This window comes from Littorina saxatilis, linkage group LG7, assembly GCF_037325665.1.
Source record: "Littorina saxatilis isolate snail1 linkage group LG7, US_GU_Lsax_2.0, whole genome shotgun sequence".
NCBI classification, from domain to species: Eukaryota; Metazoa; Mollusca; class Gastropoda; order Littorinimorpha; family Littorinidae; genus Littorina; species Littorina saxatilis.
In genome coordinates, this window is record NC_090251.1 from 314427 (window position 1) to 338867 (window position 24441).

The following is a 24441-nucleotide window of genomic DNA, read 5'->3' on the forward strand; positions in this document are numbered from 1 at the left end:
TGTCTAGTGATGCAGACAAATCATTAAGAGTTCTACAGGGAAAGACTGCAGCATGTCTAGTGATGCAGACAAATCATAAAGAGTTCTACAGGGAAAGCCTGCAGCATGTCTACTGATGCAGACAAATCATTAAGAGTTCTACAGGGAAAGCCTGCAGCATGTCTAGTGATGCAAACAAATCATAAAGAGTTCTACAGGGAAAGCCTGCAGCATGTCTAGTGATGCAGACAAATCATTAAGAGTTCCACAGGGAAAGCCTGCAGCATGTCTAGTGATGCAGACAAATCATTAAGAGTTCTACAGGGAAAGCCTGCAGCATGTCTAGTGATGCAGACAAATCATTAAGAGTTCTACAGGGAAAGCCTGCAGCATGTCTAGTGATGCAGACAAATCATAAAGAGTTCTACAGGGAAAGCCTGCAGCATGTCTAGTGATGCAGACAAATCATTAAGAGTTCTACAGGGAAAGCCTGCAGCATGTCTAGGGATGCAGACAAACAGTGACCACGCACACTGTGAGAAGAAAAGCATTCCCTGACATATGTCCACAAAGAAAGAAGAAGCCTGTTCCATTCCTTTGTTTCATAACCACACAGAGCAAATGTTGATCGTTCTTCGAATCTGTTCGCAACACAATCTGTGCGAGAGACAATCTGTGCTAGGGACAATCTGTGCTAGGGACAATCTGTGCTAGGGACAATCTGTGTTTGAGACAATCTGTGCTAGGGACAATCTGTGCTAGGGACAATCTGTGCTAGGGACAATCTGTGCTAGGGACAATCTGTGCTAGGGACAATCTGTGCTAGGGACAATCTGTGCTAGGGACAATCTGTGCTAGGGACAATCTGTGCTAGGGACAATCTGTGCTAGGGACAATCTGTGCGAGAGACAATCTGTGCTAGGGACAATCTGTGTTTGAGACATGCAACACGTGTGACACCGCATGACACATGACAAGCAGGCAGAAGAAAACCAACTTACCGCTGGGTGAATTCTTATGCGGCACTAGTGGAGACAGACCAAGCATAATGATAATACAAAGCTGCTGGCACATACACCGTACAGCAGTCCTATGTGCACACACACACACACACACACACACACACACACACACACACACACACACACACACACACACACACACATACACACACACACACACACACACACACACACACACACACACACACACACACACACACACACACACACACACACACACACACACACACCGTACAGCAGTCCTATGTGCACACACACACACACACACATACACCGTACAGCAGTCCTATGTGCACACACACACACACACACATACACCGTACAGCAGTCCTATGTGCACACACACACACACACACATACACCGTACAGCAGTCCTATGTGCACACACACACACACACACACACACACACACACACACACACACACACACACACACACACACACACACACACACACACACACACACACACACACACACACACACACACACACATACACACACACACACACACACACACACACACACACACACACACACACACACACACACACACACACACACACACACACACACACACACACACACACACACCGTACAGCAGTCCTATGTGCACACACACACACACACACATACACCGTACAGCAGTCCTATGTGCACACACACACACACACACATACACCGTACAGCAGTCCTATGTGCACACACACACACACACACATACACCGTACAGCAGTCCTATGTGCACACACACACACACACACACACACACACACACACACACACACACACACACACACACACACGCGCGCACACAGACACACACAGTCACACACACACACAAACACACACACACACTAACACATAAACACACTAACGCACACACACAAGCAATATTTACAACAGCATTGCATATTGTTACAGTTATGAGACCAAAACCAATACAAACTAGTGAACAATTCATCCTTGGATCAGTAAAACCCTGACCCTGACACATCTAACTGCAACATGTCAATGACCACTGACCAGAACAGTCAAACCACCTGTCACAACAAACAGCATTAGACGTTAGACACACACACACACACACACAAACACACTCACACACTAACACATAAACACACACACACACTAACGCACACACACAAGCAATATTTACAACAGCATTGCATATTGTTACAGTTATGAGACCAAAACCAATACAAACTAGTGAACAATTCATCCTTGGATCAGTAAAACCCTGACCCTGACACATCTAACTGCAACATGTCAATGACCACTGACCAGAACAGTCAAACCACCTGTCACAACAAACAGCATTAGACGTGACAATGACTAAAACCAAGCCTGAACCCTACAGTCCCACTACTGGCACTAGGCTAATAGATGACAATGACTAGAACCAAGCCTGATCCCTACAGTCCCTCTAGGCTAATAGATGACAATGACTAGAACCAAGCCTGAACCCCACAGTCCCACTAGGCTACAGATGACAATGACTAGAACCAAGCCTGAACCCTACAGTCCCACTAGGCTACAGATGACAATGACTAGAACCAAGCCTGATCCCTACAGTCCCACTAGGCTATAGATGACAATGACTAGAACCAAGCCTGAACCCTACAGTCCCACTAGGCTAATAGATGACAATGACTAGAGCCAAGCCTGAACCCCGCAGTCCCACTAGGCTACAGATGACAATGACTAGAACCAAGCCTGAACCTTACAGTCCCTCTAGGCTAATAGATGACAATGACTAGAACCAAGCCTGAACCCCACAGTCCCACTAGGCTACAGATGACAATGACTAGATTAGAACCAAGCCTGAACGCTACAGTCCCACTAGGCTAATAGATGACAATGACTAGAACCAAGCCTGAACCCTACAGTCCCTCTAGGCTATAGATGACAATGACTAGAACCAAGCCTGAACCCCACAGTCCCACTAGGCTACAGATGACAATGACTAGATTAGAACCAAGCCTGAACCCTACAGTCCCTCTAGGCTAATAGATGACAATGACTAGAACCAAGCCTGAACCCTACAGTCCCACTAGGCTAATAGATGACAATGACTAGAACCAAGCCTGAACCCTACAGTCCCACTAGGCTATAGATGACAATGACTAGAACCAAGCCTGATCCCTACAGTCCCACTAGGCTACAGATGACAATGACTAGAACCAAGCCTGAACCCTACAGTCCCACTAGGCTACAGATGACAATGACTAGAACCAAGCCTGATCCCTACAGTCCCACTAGGCTATAGATGACAATGACTAGAACCAAGCCTGATCCCTACAGTCCCACTAGGCTAATAGATGACAATGACTAGAACCAAGCCTGATCCCTACAGTCCCACTAGGCTATAGATGACAATGACTAGAACCAAGCCCCAACCCTACAGTCCCACTAGGCTACAGATGACAATGACTAGAACCAAGCCTGAACCCTACAGTCCCACTAGGCTACAGATGACAATGACTAGAACCAAGCCTGGACCCCACAGTCTCACTAGGCTACAGAATACAGAATACAGAATACAGTATTTATTGAGCCAAGTGACATTAAAAAAACATTTTAAGCACAAGGAATTTAGCGTAGTGTTGGTAAAATCACTAGAACCAAGCCTGATCCCTACAGTCCCACTAGGCTAATAGATGACAATGACTAGAACCAAGCCTGAACCCTACAGTCCCACTAGGCTATAGATGACAATGACTAGAACCAAGCCTGATCCCTACAGTCCCACTAGGCTACAGATGACAATGACTAGAACCAAGCCTGAACCCTACAGTCCCACTAGGCTAATAGATGACAATGACTAGAACCAAGCCTGAACCAAGCCTGAACCCTACAGTCCCTCTAGGCTAATAGATGACAATGACTAGAACCAAGCCTGAACCCCACAGTCCCACTAGGCTACAGATGACAATGACTAAAACCAAGCCTGAACCCTACAGTCCCTCTAGGCTAATAGATGACAATGACTAGAACCAAGCCTGAACCCTACAGTCCCACTAGGCTAATAGATGACAATGACTAGAACCAAGCCTGAACCCCACAGTCCCACTAGGCTACAGATGACAATGACTAGAACCAAGCCTGAACCCTACAGTCCCTCTAGGCTAATAGATGACAATGACTAGAACCAAGCCTGAACCCCACAGTCCCATTAGGCTACAGATGACAATGACTAGATTAGAACCAAGCCTGAACCCTACAGTCCCACTAGGCTAATAGATGACAATGACTAGAACCAAGCCTGAACCATACAGTCCCTCTAGGCTATAGATGACAATGACTAGAACCAAGCCTGATCCCTACAGTCCCACTAGGCTATAGATGACAATGACTAGAACCAAGCCTGATCCCTACAGTCCCACTAGGCTTATAGATGACAATGACTAGAACCAAGCCTGATCCCTACAGTCCCACTAGGCTATAGATGACAATGACTAGAACCAAGCCTGATCCCTACAGTCCCACTAGGCTACAGATGACAATGACTTAGAACCAAGCCTGAACCCTACAGTCCCACTAGGCTACAGATGACAATGACTAGAACCAAGCCTGATCCCTACAGTCCCACTAGGCTACAGATGACAATGACTAGAACCAAGCCTGAACCCTACAGTCCCACTAGGCTAATAGATGACAATGACTAGAACCAAGCCTGAACCCTACAGTCCCACTAGGCTAATAGATGACAATGACTAGAACCAAGCCTGAACCCTACAGTCCCACTAGGCTACAGATGACAATGACTAGAACCAAGCCTGGACCCCACAGTCTCACTAGGCTACAGATGACAATGACTAGAACCAAGCCTGATCCCTACAGTCCCACTAGGCTACAGATGACAATGACTAGAACCAAGCCTGAACCCTACAGTCCCACTAGGCTAATAGATGACAATGACTAGAACCAAGCCTGAACCCCACAGTCCCACTAGGCTACAGATGACAATGACTAGAACCAAGCCTGAACCCTACAGTCCCTCTAGGCTAATAGATGACAATGACTAGAACCAAGCCTGAACCCCACAGTCCCACTAGGCTACAGATGACAATGACTAGATTAGAACCAAGCCTGAACGCTACAGTCCCACTAGGCTAATAGATGACAATGACTAGAACCAAGCCTGAACCCTACAGTCCCTCTAGGCTATAGATGACAATGACTGGATTAGAACCAAGCCTGAACCCTACAGTCCCACTAGGCTAATAGATGACAATGACTAGAACCAAGCCTGATCCCTACAGTCCCACTAGGCTACAGATGACAATGACTAGAACCAAGCCTGATCCCTACAGTCTCACTAGGCTACAGATGACAATGACTAGAACCAAGCCTGAACCCTACAGTCCCTCTAGGCTATAGATGACAATGACTTAGAACCAAGCCTGAACCCTACAGTCCCACTAGGCTAATAGATGACAATGACTAGAACCAAGCCTGATCCCTACAGTCCCACTAGGCTACAGATGACAATGACTAGAACCAAGCCTGATCCCTACAGTCCCTCTAGGCTATAGATGAAAATGACTAGAACCAAGCCTGAACCCTACAGTCCCACTAGGCTATAGATGACAATTACTAGAACCAAGCCTGAACCCTACAGTCCCACTAGGCTAATATATGACAATGACTAGAACCAACCCTGATCCCTACAGTCCCACAAGGCTATAGATGACAATTACTAGAACCAAGCCTGAACCCTACAGTCCCACTAGGCTAATAGATGACAATGACTAGAACCAAGCCTGATCCCTACAGTCCCACTAGGCTACAGATGACAATGACTAGAACCAAGCCTGAACCCTACAGTCCCACTAGGCTAATAGATGACAATGACTAGAACCAAGCCTGATCCCTACAGTCCCACTAGGCTACAGATGACAATGACTTATAGAACTACAACGGCTAGAACCAAGCCTGAACCCTACAGTCCCACTAGGCTATAGATGACAATGACATAGAACCACAACGGCTAGAACCAAGCCTGAACCCTACAGTCCCACTAGGCTATAGATGACAATGACTTATAGAACCACAATGGCTAGAACCAAGCCTGAACCCTACAGTCCCACTAGGCTATAGATGACAATGACTTATAGAACCACAATGGCTAGAACCAAGCCTGAAACCTACAATCCCTCTAGGCTATAGATGACAATGACTAGAAGTAGAACCACGCCTAAACAATGGATTATAATTAACGTCATGCTGGGAAGCAGAATAACCAACACACAAAGAAATGAAGAAAAAGGTGAAAGCAGAAAGAAACGTACTCTGCAGTTTGCGTGTAAGTTCTCGCATCATCTCTGGCTTGTCGAAGCTGGTTCGCAGCTGTACCAGCGTCTCTTTGTTAGACACCACGATTTTCTGCACACACAAGTCAACAGTAAAGAACAGCTGTACCAGCGTCTCTTTGTTAGACACCACGATTTTCTGCACACACAAGTCAACAGTAAAGAACAGCTGTACCAGCGTCTCTTTGTTAGACACCACGATTTTCTGCACACACAAGTCAACAGTAAACAACAGCTGTACCAGTGTCTCTTTGTTAGACACCACGATTTTCTGCACACACAAGTCAACAGTAATTCGACAACAAGTATCCACTGGAGCTCTTCATTGGACAAGCAAGGTTGCCTATTATAATACACTACAAAAGTAGCAAGATAACAGGGAGAAAGTAAACAACAAACACACCTTAAGCTCTTCTACCTGGCTGGCGTTGGTCAACATCAGTCTCTTCCCCATGTACTGCATGCCATACAGGTACCAGGTAACACTACAGGTAACACTAGAGGTAACAAAAGTCAACACACCTTGAGCTCGTCCACCTGACTTGCCATGGACAGCATAAGTCTCTCCCACATGTACTTCATGCCGTACAGGTAAAACTATAGGTAAAACTACAGGTAACACTACAGGTAACAAAAGCCAACACACCTTGAGCTCATCCACCTGACTGGCAATGGACAGCATCAGTCTCTTCCCCATGTACTTCATGCCGTACAGGTACCAGGTAACACTACAGGTAAAACTACAGGTAAAACTACAGGTAACACTACAGGTAACAAAAGCCAACACACTTTGAGCTCATCCACCTGACTGGCAATGGACAGCATCAGTCTCTTCCCCATGTACTTCATGCCGTACAGGTACCAGGTAACACTACAGGTCACATTACAGGTAACACTACAGGTAAAACTACAGGTAACACTACAGGTAACAAAAGCGAACACAACTTGAGCTCATCCACCTGACTGGCAATGGACAGCATCAGTCTCTCCCCCATGTACTTCATGCCGTACAGGTACCAGGTAACACTACAGGTCACATTACAGGTAACACTACAGGTAAAACAACAGGTAACACTACAGGTAACAAAAGCGAACACAACCTGAGCTCATCCACCTGACTGGCAATGGACAGCATCAGTCTCTCCCCCATGTACTTCATGCCGTACAGGTACCAGGTAACACTACAGGTCACATTACAGGTAACACTACAGGTAAAACAACAGGTAACACTACAGGTAACAAAAGCCAACACACTTTGAGCTCATCCACCTGACTGGCAATGGACAGCATCAGTCTCTCCCCCATGTACTTCATGCCGTACAGGTACCAGGTAACACTACAGGTAACACTACAGGTAACAAAAGCCAACACACCTTCAGCTCGTCCACCTGACTGGCAATGGACAGCATCAGTCTCTCCCCCATATACTTCATGCCGTACGGCCCGATCAGCTCGGCCAGGGCCCGCAACTCCGTCAGGTCTGCGTACTCCTCTGCTGCAAAATTGGTCTGCCCCTCCCCCGTCGCTACAGTGACAAAGGCCTTCTGGCGCGGAGAGTACACGATCTGACCCGCATTACAGGTAGCTCTGCGTAGCAGTACTTCCAGGTACCTGTCACACACACAAATCACAAGGGTTGGTTTCGAGACAGTCTCACCACTGCTTTGGGTGTGTACAATCAACAATCTCACCAGTTTGTGTAGTGTGTACAATCAACAATCTCACCTGTTTGTGTAGTGTGTACAATCAACAATCTCACCTGTTTGTGTAGTGTGTACAATCAACAATCTCACCAGTTTGTGTTGTGTGTACAATCAACAATCTCACCTGTTTGTGTAGTGTGTACAATCAACAATCTCACCAGTTTGTGTAGTGTGTACAATCAACAATCTCACAAGTGTGCGTAGTGTGTACAATCAACAATCTCACCAGTTTGTGTTGTGTGTACAATCAACAATCTCACCAGTTTGTGTTGTGTGTACAATCAACAATCTCACCAGTTTGTGTAGTGTGTACAATCAACAATCTCACCAGTTTGTGTAGTGTGTACAATCAACAATCTCACCAGTTTGTGTAGTGTGTACAATCAACAATCTCACCAGTTTGTGTTGTGTGTACAATCAACAATCTCACCAGTTTGTGTTGTGTGTACAATCAACAATCTCACCAGTTTGTGTTGTGTGTACAATCAACAATCTCACCAGTTTGTGTTGTGTGTACAATCAACAATCTCACCAGTTTGTGTTGTGTGTACAATCAACAATCTCACCAGTTTGTGTTGTGTGTACAATCAACAATCTCACCAGTTTGTGTTGTGTGTACAATCAACAATCTCACCTGTTTGTGTTGTGTGTACAATCAACAATCTCACCTGTTTGTGTTGTGTGTACAATCAACAATCTCACCTGTTTGTGTTGTGTGTACAATCAACAATCTCACCTGTTTGTGTTGTGTGTACAATCAACAATCTCACCAGTTTGTGTTGTGTGTACAATCAACAATCTCACCAGTTTGTGTTGTGTGTACAATCAACAATCTCACCAGTTTGTGTTGTGTGTACAATCAACAATCTCACCTGTTTGTGTAGTGTGTACAATCAACAATCTCACCTGTTTGTGTAGTGTGTACAATCAACAATCTCACCTGTTTGTGTTGTGTGTACAATCAACAATCTCACCAGTTTGTGTTGTGTGTACAATCAACAATCTCACCTGTTTGTGTTGTGTGTACAATCAACAATCTCACCTGTTTGTGTTGTGTGTACAATCAACAATCTCACCAGTTTGTGTAGTGTGTACAATCAACAATCTCACCTGTTTGTGTAGTGTGTACAATCAACAATCTCACCAGTTTGTGTAGTGTGTACAATCAACAATCTCACCTGTTTGTGTAGTGTGTACAATCAACAATCTCACCAGTTTGTGTAGTGTGTACAATCAACAATCTCACCTGTTTGTGTTGTGTGTACAATCAACAATCTCACCTGTTTGTGTTGTGTGTACAATCAACAATCTCACCAGTTTGTGTAGTTAGCAGTGATGGTTTTCTCCCCCGTGGCGTCTGTGTTCTGCGTCTGCTGGGGTAACACGTTGTTGAACACACGCGCAATGTCGATGTGTACTGCACAGCAAAGCCACACACAATGTTTCTATCAGTACACTGTTAGTGGCAAACAAACAATCCTCAACAAACATGCATAGTTACCATAGCTACACTGCATAGTTACCATAGGTACACTGAATAGTTACATTGCATAGTTACACTGCATAGTTACCATAGTTACTCTGCATACTTACCATAGTTACATTGCAAAGTTACCATAGTTACACTGCATAGTTACCATTGGTACACTGTATAGTTACCCTAGTAACACTACATAGTAACCCTAGTTACACTGCATAGTTACCATAGTTACACTGCAAAGTTAATATAGTTACACTGCATAGTTACCCTAGTTACACTGCATAGTTACCATAGTTACACTGCATAGTTACCATAGTTAAACTGAAAAGTTACCCTAACCCTAACCCTACAGTTACCATAGTTACATTGCATAGTTACACTACATAGCTACCTTAGTTACATCTCATAGTTACACTGCATAGTTACTCTAATAACACTGCAGTTACACTGCATAATTACACTGCATAGTTACCCTAGTAACACTGCATAGTTACACTGCATAGTTACACTGCATAGTTACCCTAGTAACACTGCATAGTTACACTGCATAGTTACCCTTGTAACACTGCATAGTTACCCTTGTAACACTGCATAGTTACCATAGTTTTCCAGTCCTTGTAGGACGTTCATGTAGGCACGCACTCCGTTCAGCAGTTCTGACGGTTTGGCGATCTCCGTTGTCTCTGGGTTGTACATCATCATCCCCACCAGGGCCCTGACCACGTACAGGTAAAACAACACACATAGCTACATACAGATCATGACGCCCTGAACACGTACAGGTAAAACAACACACATAGCTACATACAGATCATGACGCCCTCAACACGTACAGGTAAAACAACACACATAGCTACATACAGATCATGACGCCCTCAACACGTACAGGTAAAACAACACACATAGCTACATACAGATCATGACGCCCTGAACACGTACAGGTAAAACAACGCACATAGCTACACACACACAGATAATTACATCTTTGGCCTGGGCCCTCAACACGTACAGGTAAAACAACACACATAGCTACATACAGATCATGACGCCCTGAACACGTACAGGTAAAACAACACACATAGCTACATACAGATCATGACATCTTTAACCAAGGCCCTAAACACATACAGGTAAAACAACACACATAGCTACACACACACACACAGATTATTACATCTTTAACCTGGGCCCCGAACACATACAGGTAAAACAACACACATAACTACACACACAGATCATTACATCTTTTACCTTGGCCCTGAACACATACAGGTATGACAGCTGCATGTTTTACCTGGGTTTGTACATCATCACACGCATGCACACACACACACGCCCACTTACTTGCAAACACAGACAAGCACGCAAGCACATACACATACACTCACTTGCAAACACCAACATGCACGCACTCACGCATTCACACACACAAACACACACACAAACACACATACAAACACACACACACACACAAACACACAAACACACACACACACACACACACACACATACTTGTTGAAGCGGGCCTCAAGGTGCTGCAGGAAGAACTCGCGAGGAATAAAGCCGTGTTCCCACACCTGTATGACGTTGCAGTAATTGATTCCGTAACACAGCTCTGTTAGCGCCATGTGTAGTTTGTCCATCCTGTAACCATGGTAACAACACAGTTAGACACACACACAGTAGTTGATTCCGTAACACAGCTCTGTTAGCGCCATGTGTAGTTTGTCCATCCTGTAACCATGGTAACAACACAGTTAGACACACACACAGTAGTTGATTCCGTAACACAGCTCTGTTAGCGCCATGTGTAGTTTGTCCATCCTGTAACCATGGTAACAACACAGTTAGACACACACACACAGTAGTTGATTCCGTAACACAGCTCTGTTAGCGCCATGTGTAGTTTGTCCATCCTGTAACCATGGTAACAACACAGTTAGACACACACACAGTAGTTGATTCCGTAACACAGCTCTGTTAGCGCCATGTGTAGTTTGTCCATCCTGTAACCATGGTAACGACACAGTTAGACACACACACAGTAGTTGATTCCGTAACACAGCTCTGTTAGCGCCATGTGTAGTTTGTCCATCCTGTAACCATGGTAACGACACAGTTAGACACACACACAGTAGTTGATTCCGTAACACAGCTCTGTTAGCGCCATGTGTAGTTTGTCCATCCTGTAACCATGGTAACAACACAGTTAGACACACACACAGTAGTTGATTCCGTAACACAGCTCTGTTAGCGCCATGTGTAGTTTGTCCATCCTGTAACCATGGTAACAACACAGTTAGACACACACACAGTAGTTGATTCCGTAACACAGCTCTGTTAGCGCCATGTGTAGTTTGTCCATCCTGTAACCATGGTAACGACACAGTTAGACACACACACACAGTAGTTGATTCCGTAACACAGCTCTGTTAGCGCCATGTGTAGTTTGTCCATCCTGTAACCATGGTAACAACACAGTTAGACACACACACAGTAGTTGATTCTGTAACACAGCTCTGTTAGCGCCATGTGTAGTTTGTCCATCCTGTAACCATGGTAACGATACAGTTAGACACACACACAGTAATTGATTCCGTAACACAGCTCTGTTAGCGCCATGTGTAGTTTGTCCATCCTGTAACCATGGTAACGACACAGTTAGACACACACACACAGTAGTTGATTCCGTAACACAGCTCTGTTAGCGCCATGTGTAGTTTGTCCATCCTGTAACCATGGTAACAACACAGTTAGACACACACACAGTAATTGATTCCGTAACACAGCTTTGTTAGCGCCATGTGTAGTTTGTCCATCCTGTAACCATGGTAACGACACAGTTAGACACACACACACACAGTAGTTGATACCGTAACACAGCTCTGTTAGCGCCATGTGTAGTTTGTCCATCCTGTAACCACGGCAACAACACATTTGATCCACTTCACCAGATAAAACCATGGTAACAACAGCCTGGGAGTTCACCCAGCCAACATGACAAGATCACTACAGACTACAGGACATTTCATCCCAAATTCCAGACCACATAATATTACACAACCTCTATTTACTGTCTTGCAGTAGCCACACCACAACTCCCAAATTCCAGACCACATAATATTACACAACCTCTATTTACTGTCTTGCAGTAGCCACACCACAACTCTGGTGTCAGTCTGGATGAACAAATGTCAATTGCATTCCTGGAATCAGAGGTCCAGTGAGGGCAGCAATCTCAGGGTATAAGGCAGGTTTAAGCTTAGGGTATAAGGCAGGTTTAAACTTCAATTTGCGACAGACACGATTTTCCGGATTTTTGCATGCTGTGAGAGGGCCGTGCAATAACACGACAAAAACATTTTTTTGCACTAGAAAACTATCTAATTCGTGTAAAAAGGTGTAAATGCAAGTTAATCTACCAACAATTTGATGGGAAGACGAAATTTCTGACTTTAGCAGACTGAAGAAAAAAGTCAATTTTTTCGAGACCCGTCTGTTGCTGAAAAATAGGTCATGACACCAAAACAAAGTTCTGAACTACTTTTGGCTATCAAACTATTTTCCTGCAAAACCATGTGCAGTTGTGTCCTAAAAGCCTACAAATCAAACAAATCACAGATATTTCCGTTTCAGGTTGGTTTAAATGACTTTGATATCCAATCGTGGAAGGTGGTTGTGTCGGTTGCAGAAATAACCCCGATAGTACAATTTGTTTAACCTCTGAGTCTCACTTCGTTTTGCCGCCATTGACTAATTTGCATATACAGCAGTCCCTCTCATGAACGGACACCCTTGGGCCATAGCAAAACTGTCCGTACATTGCAGGTGTCCGGTCACGGGAGGGGTGACCACACCACCCCCTCCCCCACACACTCACACAGAGACACACAAACAACAGGATTGAGTCTATGCTGATCACTTCTTGTGGCTACTAAACAATAACAATAAACTCCTAATACTTCTTTAAACGTTCTGTAAAAATGATTTGTATGAAAAGTGTTGAAAAGAAGAGATCAAATAAATCCTCAAGGCAGAACACACTCACCATGCACTGACATACGAAAGCAGCCACACAAACACAGCAGGGAGGAGCGTGTGCAGATGCTTTGCAAGAATAAGCTTGAAAACCAGTTTGAATAAATAGCAGCAGATAGAGCTGCATGTCATAATCATGTAATTTATTTTCTTCTTGTCTGGCTTTATTGACTGCGTGGCATGGCAGTGACTTTTCACTCTTCAGTCGGAAATACACTGTACATAACACAGCTCCCACTCTCCCTCACTAATGCCTACCCCAAGCGGTGACAACTGATGCTTGTGAAATTGTGTGGAAGAGTACACCTCTCTATTTCTCTCCAATGCTCTTCCTGCTGACATGCAGTGACACCGGACACCCCACAGAGTTTAGCCAGCTACCCCTCCACCACCCCCCTTCCTCTCTCTCACTCCCTCCAGCCATGTACTGTTTGGGGCTGTGGCCAGAGAGGCCAGCTGCACTGTTCACTCAGAGCAAAACCAGTTGACTGTGTCGTAACTTTTGACAAAGCAAGACAACTGAAGGGTTCACAGATTAGGCAACGGACTCACTGGTCAAGGCTGAGGAGAAACAAGAGTATCTTGTCAATGAAAGAGGTTACACACACGATGCTGAGAACTGTGGCCGGTTTTTCACTCTCTTTCGCTCAGGACCTTCATCGACTGTGGTTTCTGTTGTTTACGTCCAACAGACAAGAATAAAGAGCACAGTGCAGTTTCATGTTGGCATCTTCGCATGTACTCCACTCCTGACCAAAACTAACACACCCCCCCCCCCCCTCCTGATAGGTACACGTGCACTCAAGTTATCAGTAACTGTCATCACGCCATTGCGGCTGTGATCTTTGTACGAAGAGCCGGACTGCTCTGTTATCGATTTTGTTGTGGTGAAAATTTGACGATGGTCTGTCCGTACATTGGAGGTAAGACCTGCTGTTGGGACCGAAAATGAGTGTCCGCGTCCACGTTTTGCAGGTGTCCGTTTAAGGGGGGGCAAATATAGAAGGAAAACACTCCGTGCCGAGCAAATGTGTCCGTACATGTCAGGTGTCCGCTCACGCCGGGGGCCGTACATTGCAGGGACTGCTGTATTCCTACGCAAGCGCCATGTTAGTAGTTTCGAACACGAGGTACTTTCGAAGGGAGATAAGACTTGTTTACTTGCAAAAAAGTTTTAACTTCCGTCTGTCGCACACGATAGCACCAACAATAGCGCGATTGAGCGATCGCATTTTTCGGTTCGTTTCGGTTTATATGCTTAATAAATGCTTTTCTTCTTCTTTAAACCCGTTTGAAGTGATGGATTTCGTCCATCGGAACAACAATCACTTGCCGATGATAAATGGCGGACCGATAACATGTCTTTTGGAAAAGTTTGATCGATCTTTCTGAAATGAAGAGAATCCGTCTGTCACCAACGGTAGCACCAACAATAGCGCGACTGTACGGTCGCATGTTTCGGTTCAGATGCTTAATGCACATGTTGTTGCATTTCCCGGTTTCATTAAGGCAAACAAAAAAATTCTACACTGCTTGCAACGTCATAATGGTAACCATTTCAATGGGTTTTTTGCAACTTCAACGGTGGTGGTGGTGGGTAGTGTGTGGGGGGGGGGGGGGGGGGGGGGGGCAAATATCATCAACATAAGCACTTACTTACAAAAATAACTGTTTTGTGTTCTTTGATGATAGTGCTAATGGAAAAAATTGTTCAAGCGACTCCATGTTAAATTTGATATGTTTGTGGAAATGTGAGATAAGCTGTGGAGTTACTGTGAAACCTGCCATTTGATTTCTTTTCTCTTAATCTGTGAAAATGTATGTACAAAGACCTCGTTAAGGTAATAACTCACCTGGTGAAAACCTCATTAAGGTAATGCCTTAACTAGTAAAGACCTTCTTAAGGTAATGACTCACCTGGTGAAAACCTCATTAAGGTAATGCCTTAACTAGTAAAGACCTTCTTAAGGTAATGACTCACCTGGTGAAAACCTCATTAAGGTAATGCCTTAACTAGTAAAGACCTTCTTAAGGTAATGACTCACCTGGTGAAAACCTCATTAAGGTAATGCCTCAACTAGTAAAGACCTTGTTAAAGTAATGACTAGTAAAGACCTTGTTAAAGTAATGACTAGTAAAGACCTTGTTAAAGTAATGACTAGTAAAGACCTTGTTAAAGTAATGACTAGTAAAGACCTTGTTAAAGTAATGACTAGTAAAGACCTTGTTAAAGTAATGACTAGTAAAGACCTTGTTAAAGTAATGACTAGTAAAGACCTTGTTAAAGTAATGACTAGTAAAGACCTTGTTAAAGTAATGACTAGTAAAGACCTTGTTAAAGTAATGACTAGTAAAGACCTCGTTAAGGTAATGACTCACCTGGTGAAAACCTCATTAAGGTAATGCCTTAACTAGTGAAGACCTTGTTAAGGTAATGACTCACCTGGTGAAAACCTAATTAAGGTAATGCCTCAACTAGTGAAAACCTCCTTGAGATAATGCCTTAACCAGTGAAGACCTCGTTAAGGTTATGACTCACCTGGTGAAGACCTCGTTAAGGTAATGCCTCAACTAGTAAAGACCTTGTTAAAGTAATGACTAGTGAAGACCTTGTTAAGGTAATGACTCACCTGGTGAAGACCTCATTAAGGTAATGCCTTAACTAGTGAAAACCTCATTTAGGTAATGCCTCAACTAGTGAAGACCTCGTTAAGGTAATGACTCACCTGGTGAAAACCTCATTAAGGTAATGCCTCAAGTAGTAAAGACCTTGTTAAAGTAATGACTAGTGAAAACCTCGTTAAGGTAAAGACTCACCTGGTGAAGACCTCATTATAAGGTAATGCCTAAGTAGTAAAGACCATGTTAAAGTAATGACTAGTGAAAACCTGGTTAAGGTAAAGACTCACCTGGTGAAGACCTCGTTAAGGTAATGACTCACCTGGTGAAAACCTCTCTGTTTTTGCGCACACTCTCCTGTCCCGGCTTCTCTGGCTCTTTCTTCTCCTTCTCCTTTTCCTTCTTCTTCTTCTTCTGCACCTGGGCAAGGATGATGGCCGCACTGTGCTTGGGTAAGAGCTACACAACACACACAGGTACACATCATTACACAAAACACACACAGGTACACATCATTACACAACACAATTAGGTACACATCATTACACAACACACAAAGGTACACATCATTACCCAACACACACAGGTACACATCATTACACAAAACACACACAGGTACACAGCATTACACAACACACACAGGTACACATCATTACCCAACACACACAGGTACACATCATTACACGACACACACAGGTACACATCATTACACAACACACACAGGTACACATCATTACACAACACACACAGCTACACATCATTACACAACACACACAAGAACACATCATTACCCAACACCCACAGGTACACATTATTACACAAAACACACACAGGTACACAGCATTACACAACACACACAGGTACACATCATTACACAACACACACAGGTACACATCATTACCCAACACACACAGGTACACATCATTACACGACACACACAGGTACACATCATTACACAACACACACAGCTACACATCATTACACAACACACACAGGTACACATCATTACACAACACACACACAGGTACACATCATTACACAACACACACAAGAACACATCATTACACAACACACACACATCATTACACAACACACACAGCTACACATCATTACACAACCTACACATCATTACACAACACACACATCATTACACAACACACACAGCTACACATCATTACACAACACAAACAGGTACACATCATTACACAACACACACACAGGTACACATCATTACACAACACACATAGGAACACATCATTACACAAAACACACACAGGTACACATCATTACACAACACACACACAGGTGCACATCATTACACAACACACATAGGAACACATCATTACACAAAACACACACATGTACACTTCATTACAAAAAACACACACAGGTACACATCATTACAAAACACACACAGGATCACATCATTACACAACACACACAGCTACACATCATTACACAACACACACACAGGTACACATCATTACACAACACACACACAGGCACACATCATTACACAACACACACAAGAACACATTACACAAAACACACACAGGTACACATCATTACACAACACACACACAGGTACACATCATTACACAACACACACAGGTACACATCATTACACAACACACACATCATTACACAACACACACAGCTACACATCATTACACGACACACACATGTACACATCATTACACAAAACACACAGCTACACATCATTACACGACACACACAGGTACACATCATTACACAACACACACAGCTACACATCATTGCACAACACACACAGGTACACATCATTACACAACACACACGCACAGGTGCACATCATTACACAACACACATAATAATAATAATAATAATGCAAACTTTTATAGCGCTATTCTAGAAAAATGTCTACTCTTAGCGCTTTACAATACATACATCGACCAAGCATACTATACACGCACAGGCAAAGAAACCGACCAAACATAACCAACAAACTATACATGCACAGGCAAAGAAAACGACCAAACATACAATACACGCACAGGCAAAGATAACGACCAAACATAAACAAACATACTATGACCAATCATAACCAACATACTATACGCGCGCAGGCAAAGAGAACAATCAGCACATGTAATAATTACTGACAACTAATGATGCAGGCATACAATGACAATCCAATACACAGCCTAGGCACAAGAACCACATAAGGCTACTGTATAAAAACGTGTCAACATAGGAACACATCATTACACAAAACACACACAGGTACACATCATTACACAAAACACACACAGGTACACATCATTACAAAACACACACAGGAACACATCATTACACAACACACACAGGTACACAGCATTACACAACACACACACAGGTACACATCATTACACAACATGTGTGTACCTGTGTGTTTTATATACCTATGTTCTATGTGTACCTGTCAACCTGTATGTACGTGTTTTTTGTGTGTGTCTGTGTGTTTTGTGTACCTCTATTGTGTTTACCTGTATGTACGTGTTCTGTGTAAACCTGTGTTTTGTGTGCACCTGTGTTGTGTGCATCTGTGTGTTGGGTGTACCTGTGTGTTGTTTTGTATGCACATGTGTGTTCTGTGTGTACCTGTGTATACCTGTGTTTTGTGTGTACTTGTGTTAAGTGTACCTGTGTGTTTTGTGTACCTGTGTGTTGTGTTGTGTTTAACCGTGAGTTGTGTGTATCTGTATATTGCGTGTACCCGTGTGTTGTGTGTATCTGTATATTGCGTGTACCTGTGTGTTGTGTTTGTTTGTTTGTTTGCTTAACGCCCAGCCGACTACGAAGGACCATATCAGGGCGGTGCTGCTTTGACATATAACGTGCGCCACACACAAGACAGAAGTCGCAGCACAGGCTTCATGTCTCACCCAGTCACATTATTCTGACACCGGACCAACCAGTCCTAGCACTAACCCCATAATGCCAGACGCCAGGCGGAGCAGCCACTAGATTGCCAATTTTAAAGTCTTAGGTTGGACCCGGCCGGGGTTCGAACCCACGACCTCCCGATCACGGGGCGGACGCCTTACCACTAGGCCAACCGTGCCGGTTGTGTTGCGTTGTGTGTACCCGTGTGTTGTGTGTATCTGTATATTGCGTGTACCTGTGTGTTGTGTTGTGTGTACCTGTGTGTGTCAGGTGTGTTGTGTGTTACCTTGTAGCTCAGCATGCACTGTTCCTCACAGATGGCAGTGATAACCTGGTTGACCTCCTCCGACATCTCTCTCAGGAACCAGTGGGCGTACTGGACGCTGGTAGTGCCGATAGAGTGCCGCTGTAACACATACATGTTGGTCTATCACTATGGTACAGACAGGTACATGTTGGTCTATCACTATCCTACAGACAGGTACATGTTGGTCTATCACTATCCTACAGACAGGTACATGTTGGTCTATCACTATGGTACAGACAGGTACATGTTGGTCTATCACTATGGTACAGACAGGTACATGTTGGTCTATCACTATCCTACAGACAGGTACATGTTGGTCTATCACTATCGTACAGACAGGTACATGTTGGTCTATCACTATGGTACAGACAGGTACATGTTGGTCTATCACTATCCTACAGACAGGTACATGTTGGTCTATCACTATGGTACAGACAGGTACATGTTGGTCTATAACTATCCTACAGACAGGTACATGTTGGTCTATCACTATGGTACAGACAGGTACATGTTGGTCTATCACTATCCTACAGACAGGTACATGTTGGTCTATCACTATCGTACAGACAGGTACATGTTGGTCTATCACTATGGTACAGACAGGTACATGTTGGTCTATAACTATCCTACAGACAGGTACATGTTGGTCTATCACTATGGTACAGACAGGTACATGTTGGTCTATCACTATGGTACAGACAGGTACATGTTGGTCTATCACTATCCTACAGACAGGTACATGTTGGTCTATCACTATGGTACAGACAGGTACATGTTGGTCTATCACTATCCTACAGACAGGTACATGTTGGTCTATCACTATGGTACAGACAGGTACATGTTGGTCTATCACTATGGTACAGACAGGTACATGTTGGTCTATCACTATCCTACAGACAGGTACATGTTGGTCTATCACTATGGTACAGACAGGTACATGTTGGTCTATCACTATCCTACAGACAGGTACATGTTGGTCTATCACTATCCTACAGACAGGTACATGTTGGTCTATCACTATGGTACAGACAGGTACATTTGGGTCTACTACTATTGTACAAATAGACAGACAGACTGACCTCCTCAGGGCACAGTTCGTGTGTAGCGTTCATGTTGGTCTATCACTATTGTACAAACAGACAGACAGACTGACCTCCTCAGGGCACAGTTCGTGTGTAGCGTTCATGTTGGTCTATCACTATTGTACAAACAGGCAGACAGACTGACCTCCTCAGGGCACAGTTCATGTGTAGCGTTCATGTTGGTCTATCACTATTGTACAAACAGACAGACAGACTGACCTCCTCAGGGCACAGTTCGTGTGTAGCGTTCATGTTGGTCTATCACTATTGTACAAACAGACAGACAGACTGACCTCCTCAGGGCACAGTTCGTGTGTAGCGTTCATGTTGGTCTATCACTATTGTACAAACAGACAGACAGACTGACCTCCTCAGGGCACAGTTCGTGTGTAGCGTTCATGTTGGTCTATCACTATTGTACAAACAGACAGACAGACTGACCTCCTCAGGGCACAGTTCGTGTGTAGCGTTCATGTTGGTCTATCACTATTGTACAAACAGACAGACAGACTTACCTCCTCAGGGCACAGTTCGTGTGTAGCGTTCATGAAGTGAGCACAGATCATGGGGAAGATGATGGAGAATCGATGTTGTGCCGGGAATTCCATGCACTGCTTGAACTGGTGCTCAAACAGGTTGGTGTAGAAACTGTACACACAGTGAACATACACAGAGTGAACACAATGAACACACAGTGAACAGAGTGAACAGACAGTGAACAGAGTGAAGACAATGAACACACAGTGAACACAGAGTGAACACAATGAACACACAGTGAACACAATGAACACACAGTGAACATACAGTGAACATACAGTGAACACAATAAACACACAATGAACACACAGTGAACACAATGAACACACAGTGAACATACAGTGAACACAATAAACACACAATGAACACAATAAACACACAGTGAACACAATGAACACACAGTGAACACACAGTGAACACAATAAACACACAGTGAACATACAGTGAACACAATAAACACACAGTGAACACAATAAACACACAGTGAACACAATGAACACACAGTGAACACAATAAACACACAGTGAACACAATGAACACACAGTGAACACACAGTGAACACAATAAACACACAGTGAACACACAGTGAACACAATAAACACACAGTGAACACAATAAACACACAGTGAACACACAGTGAACACAATAAACACAAAGTGAACACAATAAACACACAGTGAACACAATAAACACACAGTGAACACATTAAACACACAGTGAACACACTAAACACACAGTGAACACACAGTGAACACAATAAACACACAGTGAGCACAGTGAACACAATAAACACACAGTGAGCACAATGAACACACAGTGAACACAATAAACACACAATAAACACAGTGAACACAATGAACACACAGTGAACACATTAAACACACAATAAACAATAAATAAACACACAGTGAACACACAGTGAACACAATGAACACACAGTGAACACAATGAACACACAGTGAACACAATGAACACAGTGAACATACAGTGAACACAATAAACACACAGTGAACACACAGTGAACACAATAAACACACAGTGAACACAATAAACACACAGTGAACACACAGTGAACACAATAAACACACAGTGAACACAATAAACACACAATAAACACACAGTGAACACACAGTGAACACACAGTGAAAACAAAGTGAACACAATAAACACACAATAAACACAGTGAACACAATAAACACACAATAAACACACAGAAAACACACAGTGAACACACAATAAACACAGTGAACACACAGTGAACACAATAAACACACAATAAACACAGTGAACACACAGTGAACACAATAAACACACAGAAAACACAGTGAACACACAATAAACACACAGAAAACACACAGTGAACACACAGTGAACACACAATAAATACACAGTGAACACAATAAACACACAGTGAACACAATGAACACACAGTGAACACACAGTGAACACAATAAACACACAGTGAACACAATAAACACACAGTGAACACAGAGTGAACACAATGAACACACAGTGAACACAGAGCGAACACAATGAACACACAGTGAACACAATGAACACACAGTGACCACAATAAACACAGTGAACACACAGTGAACACAATAAACACACATTGAACACATGGTGAACACAATAAACACACAATAAACACACAATAAATACACAGTGAACACAATAAACACACAGTGAACACAATAAACACACAGTGAACACAATAAACACACAGTGAACACACAGTGAACACACAGAACACACAGTGAACACAATAAACACACAGTGAACACAATAAACACACAGTGAACACAATAAACACACAATAAACACACAGTGAACACACAATAAACACACAGTGAACACAATGAACACACAGTGAACACACAGTGAACACACAATAAACACAGCATGAACACATAGTGAACACAGCATGAACACATAGTGAACACACAATGAGCACACAATGAACACACAGTGAACACAACGAACACACAATGAACAAACAGTGAACACAATGAACACACGGTGAACACGCAATGAACACACGGTGAACACAATAAACACACAGTGAACACAATAAACACACAATGAACACATGGTGAACACAATGAACACACATTGAACTCACGGTGAACACACGGTGAACACAATGAACACACAATGAACACACAGTGAACACACGGTGAACACAATGAACACACAGTGAACACAAAATGAATACACGGTGAACACACAGTGAACACAATGAACACACAATGAACACACGGTGAACACAATGAACACACAATGAACACACAATGAACACACGGTGAACACACAATGAACACACAGTGAACACACGGTGAACACAATGAACACACAATGAACACACAATGAACACACAATGAACACACGGTGAACACACAATGAACACACAATGAACACACGGTGAACACACAATGAACACACAATGAACACACGGTGAACACAATGAACACAGTGAACACACAGTGAACACACAGTGAACACACAGTGAACACACAATGAACACACGGTGAACACAATGAACACAGTGAACACACAATGAACACACAGTGAACACAATGAACACACAATGAACACACAATGAACACACAATGAACACACAATGAACACACAATGAACACACGGTGAACACAATGAACACACAGTAAACACACAGTGAACACAATGAACACACAATGAACACACGGTGAACACAATGAACACACAGTGAACACAATGAACACACAATGAACACACGGTGAACACAATGAACACAGTGAACACACAGTGAACACACAGTGAACACACAATGAACACACAATGAGCACACAATGAACACACAGTGAACTTAGTGAACACAATGAACTCACGGTGAACACACAATGAACACCTGGTGAACACAATGAACACACAGTGAACACACAGTGAACACAATGAACACACAGTGAACACAATAAACACACAATAAACACACAGTGAACACAATGAACACACACTGAACACAATGAACACACAGTGAACACAATGAACACACGGTGAACACAATAAACACACGGTGAACACAATAAACACACGGTGAACACACGGTGAACACACAGTGAACACACGGTGAACACACAGTGAACACACGGTGAACACAAAATGAACACACGGTGAACACAATGAACACACAATGAACACACGGTGAACACAATGAACACACAATGAACACACAATACACACACAATGAACACAGAATAAAAACACAGTGAACACACAGTGAACACACGGTGAACACAATAAACACACAGTGAACACACAATGAACACACAATGAACACACAATGAACACACGGTGAACACAATGAACACACAATGAACACACAGTGAACACACAGTGAACACACAGTGAACACACGGTGAACACAATGAACACACAATGAACACACGGTGAACACACAGTGAACACACAGTGAACACAC

At 43.4% G+C, this 24441-nt stretch overlaps 1 protein-coding gene across 5 annotated transcripts in view; it reads right to left on the reverse strand.

The window, feature by feature from the left end:
* LOC138970411 (nck-associated protein 1-like) overlaps positions 1 to 24441 on the reverse strand; it is a 147833-nt gene that overhangs the window by 41375 nt on the left and 82017 nt on the right. For 3 of the 5 annotated variants that reach the window (XM_070342859.1, XM_070342858.1, XM_070342862.1), the window contains 9 exons: positions 20963 to 21095; positions 19345 to 19464; positions 16477 to 16613; positions 11010 to 11141; positions 10097 to 10212; positions 9332 to 9434; positions 7688 to 7925; positions 6294 to 6387; positions 981 to 1004 (listed from right to left, as the gene is read on the reverse strand). In XM_070342859.1, the coding sequence (XP_070198960.1) occupies positions 981 to 1004; positions 6294 to 6387; positions 7688 to 7925; positions 9332 to 9434; positions 10097 to 10212; positions 11010 to 11141; positions 16477 to 16613; positions 19345 to 19464; positions 20963 to 21095 (1097 nt within the window). The remainder of the gene's footprint in view (positions 1 to 980; positions 1005 to 6293; positions 6388 to 7687; positions 7926 to 9331; positions 9435 to 10096; positions 10213 to 11009; positions 11142 to 16476; positions 16614 to 19344; positions 19465 to 20962; positions 21096 to 24441) is intronic. The other 2 variants (XM_070342861.1, XM_070342860.1) reach the window with 1 other exon arrangement.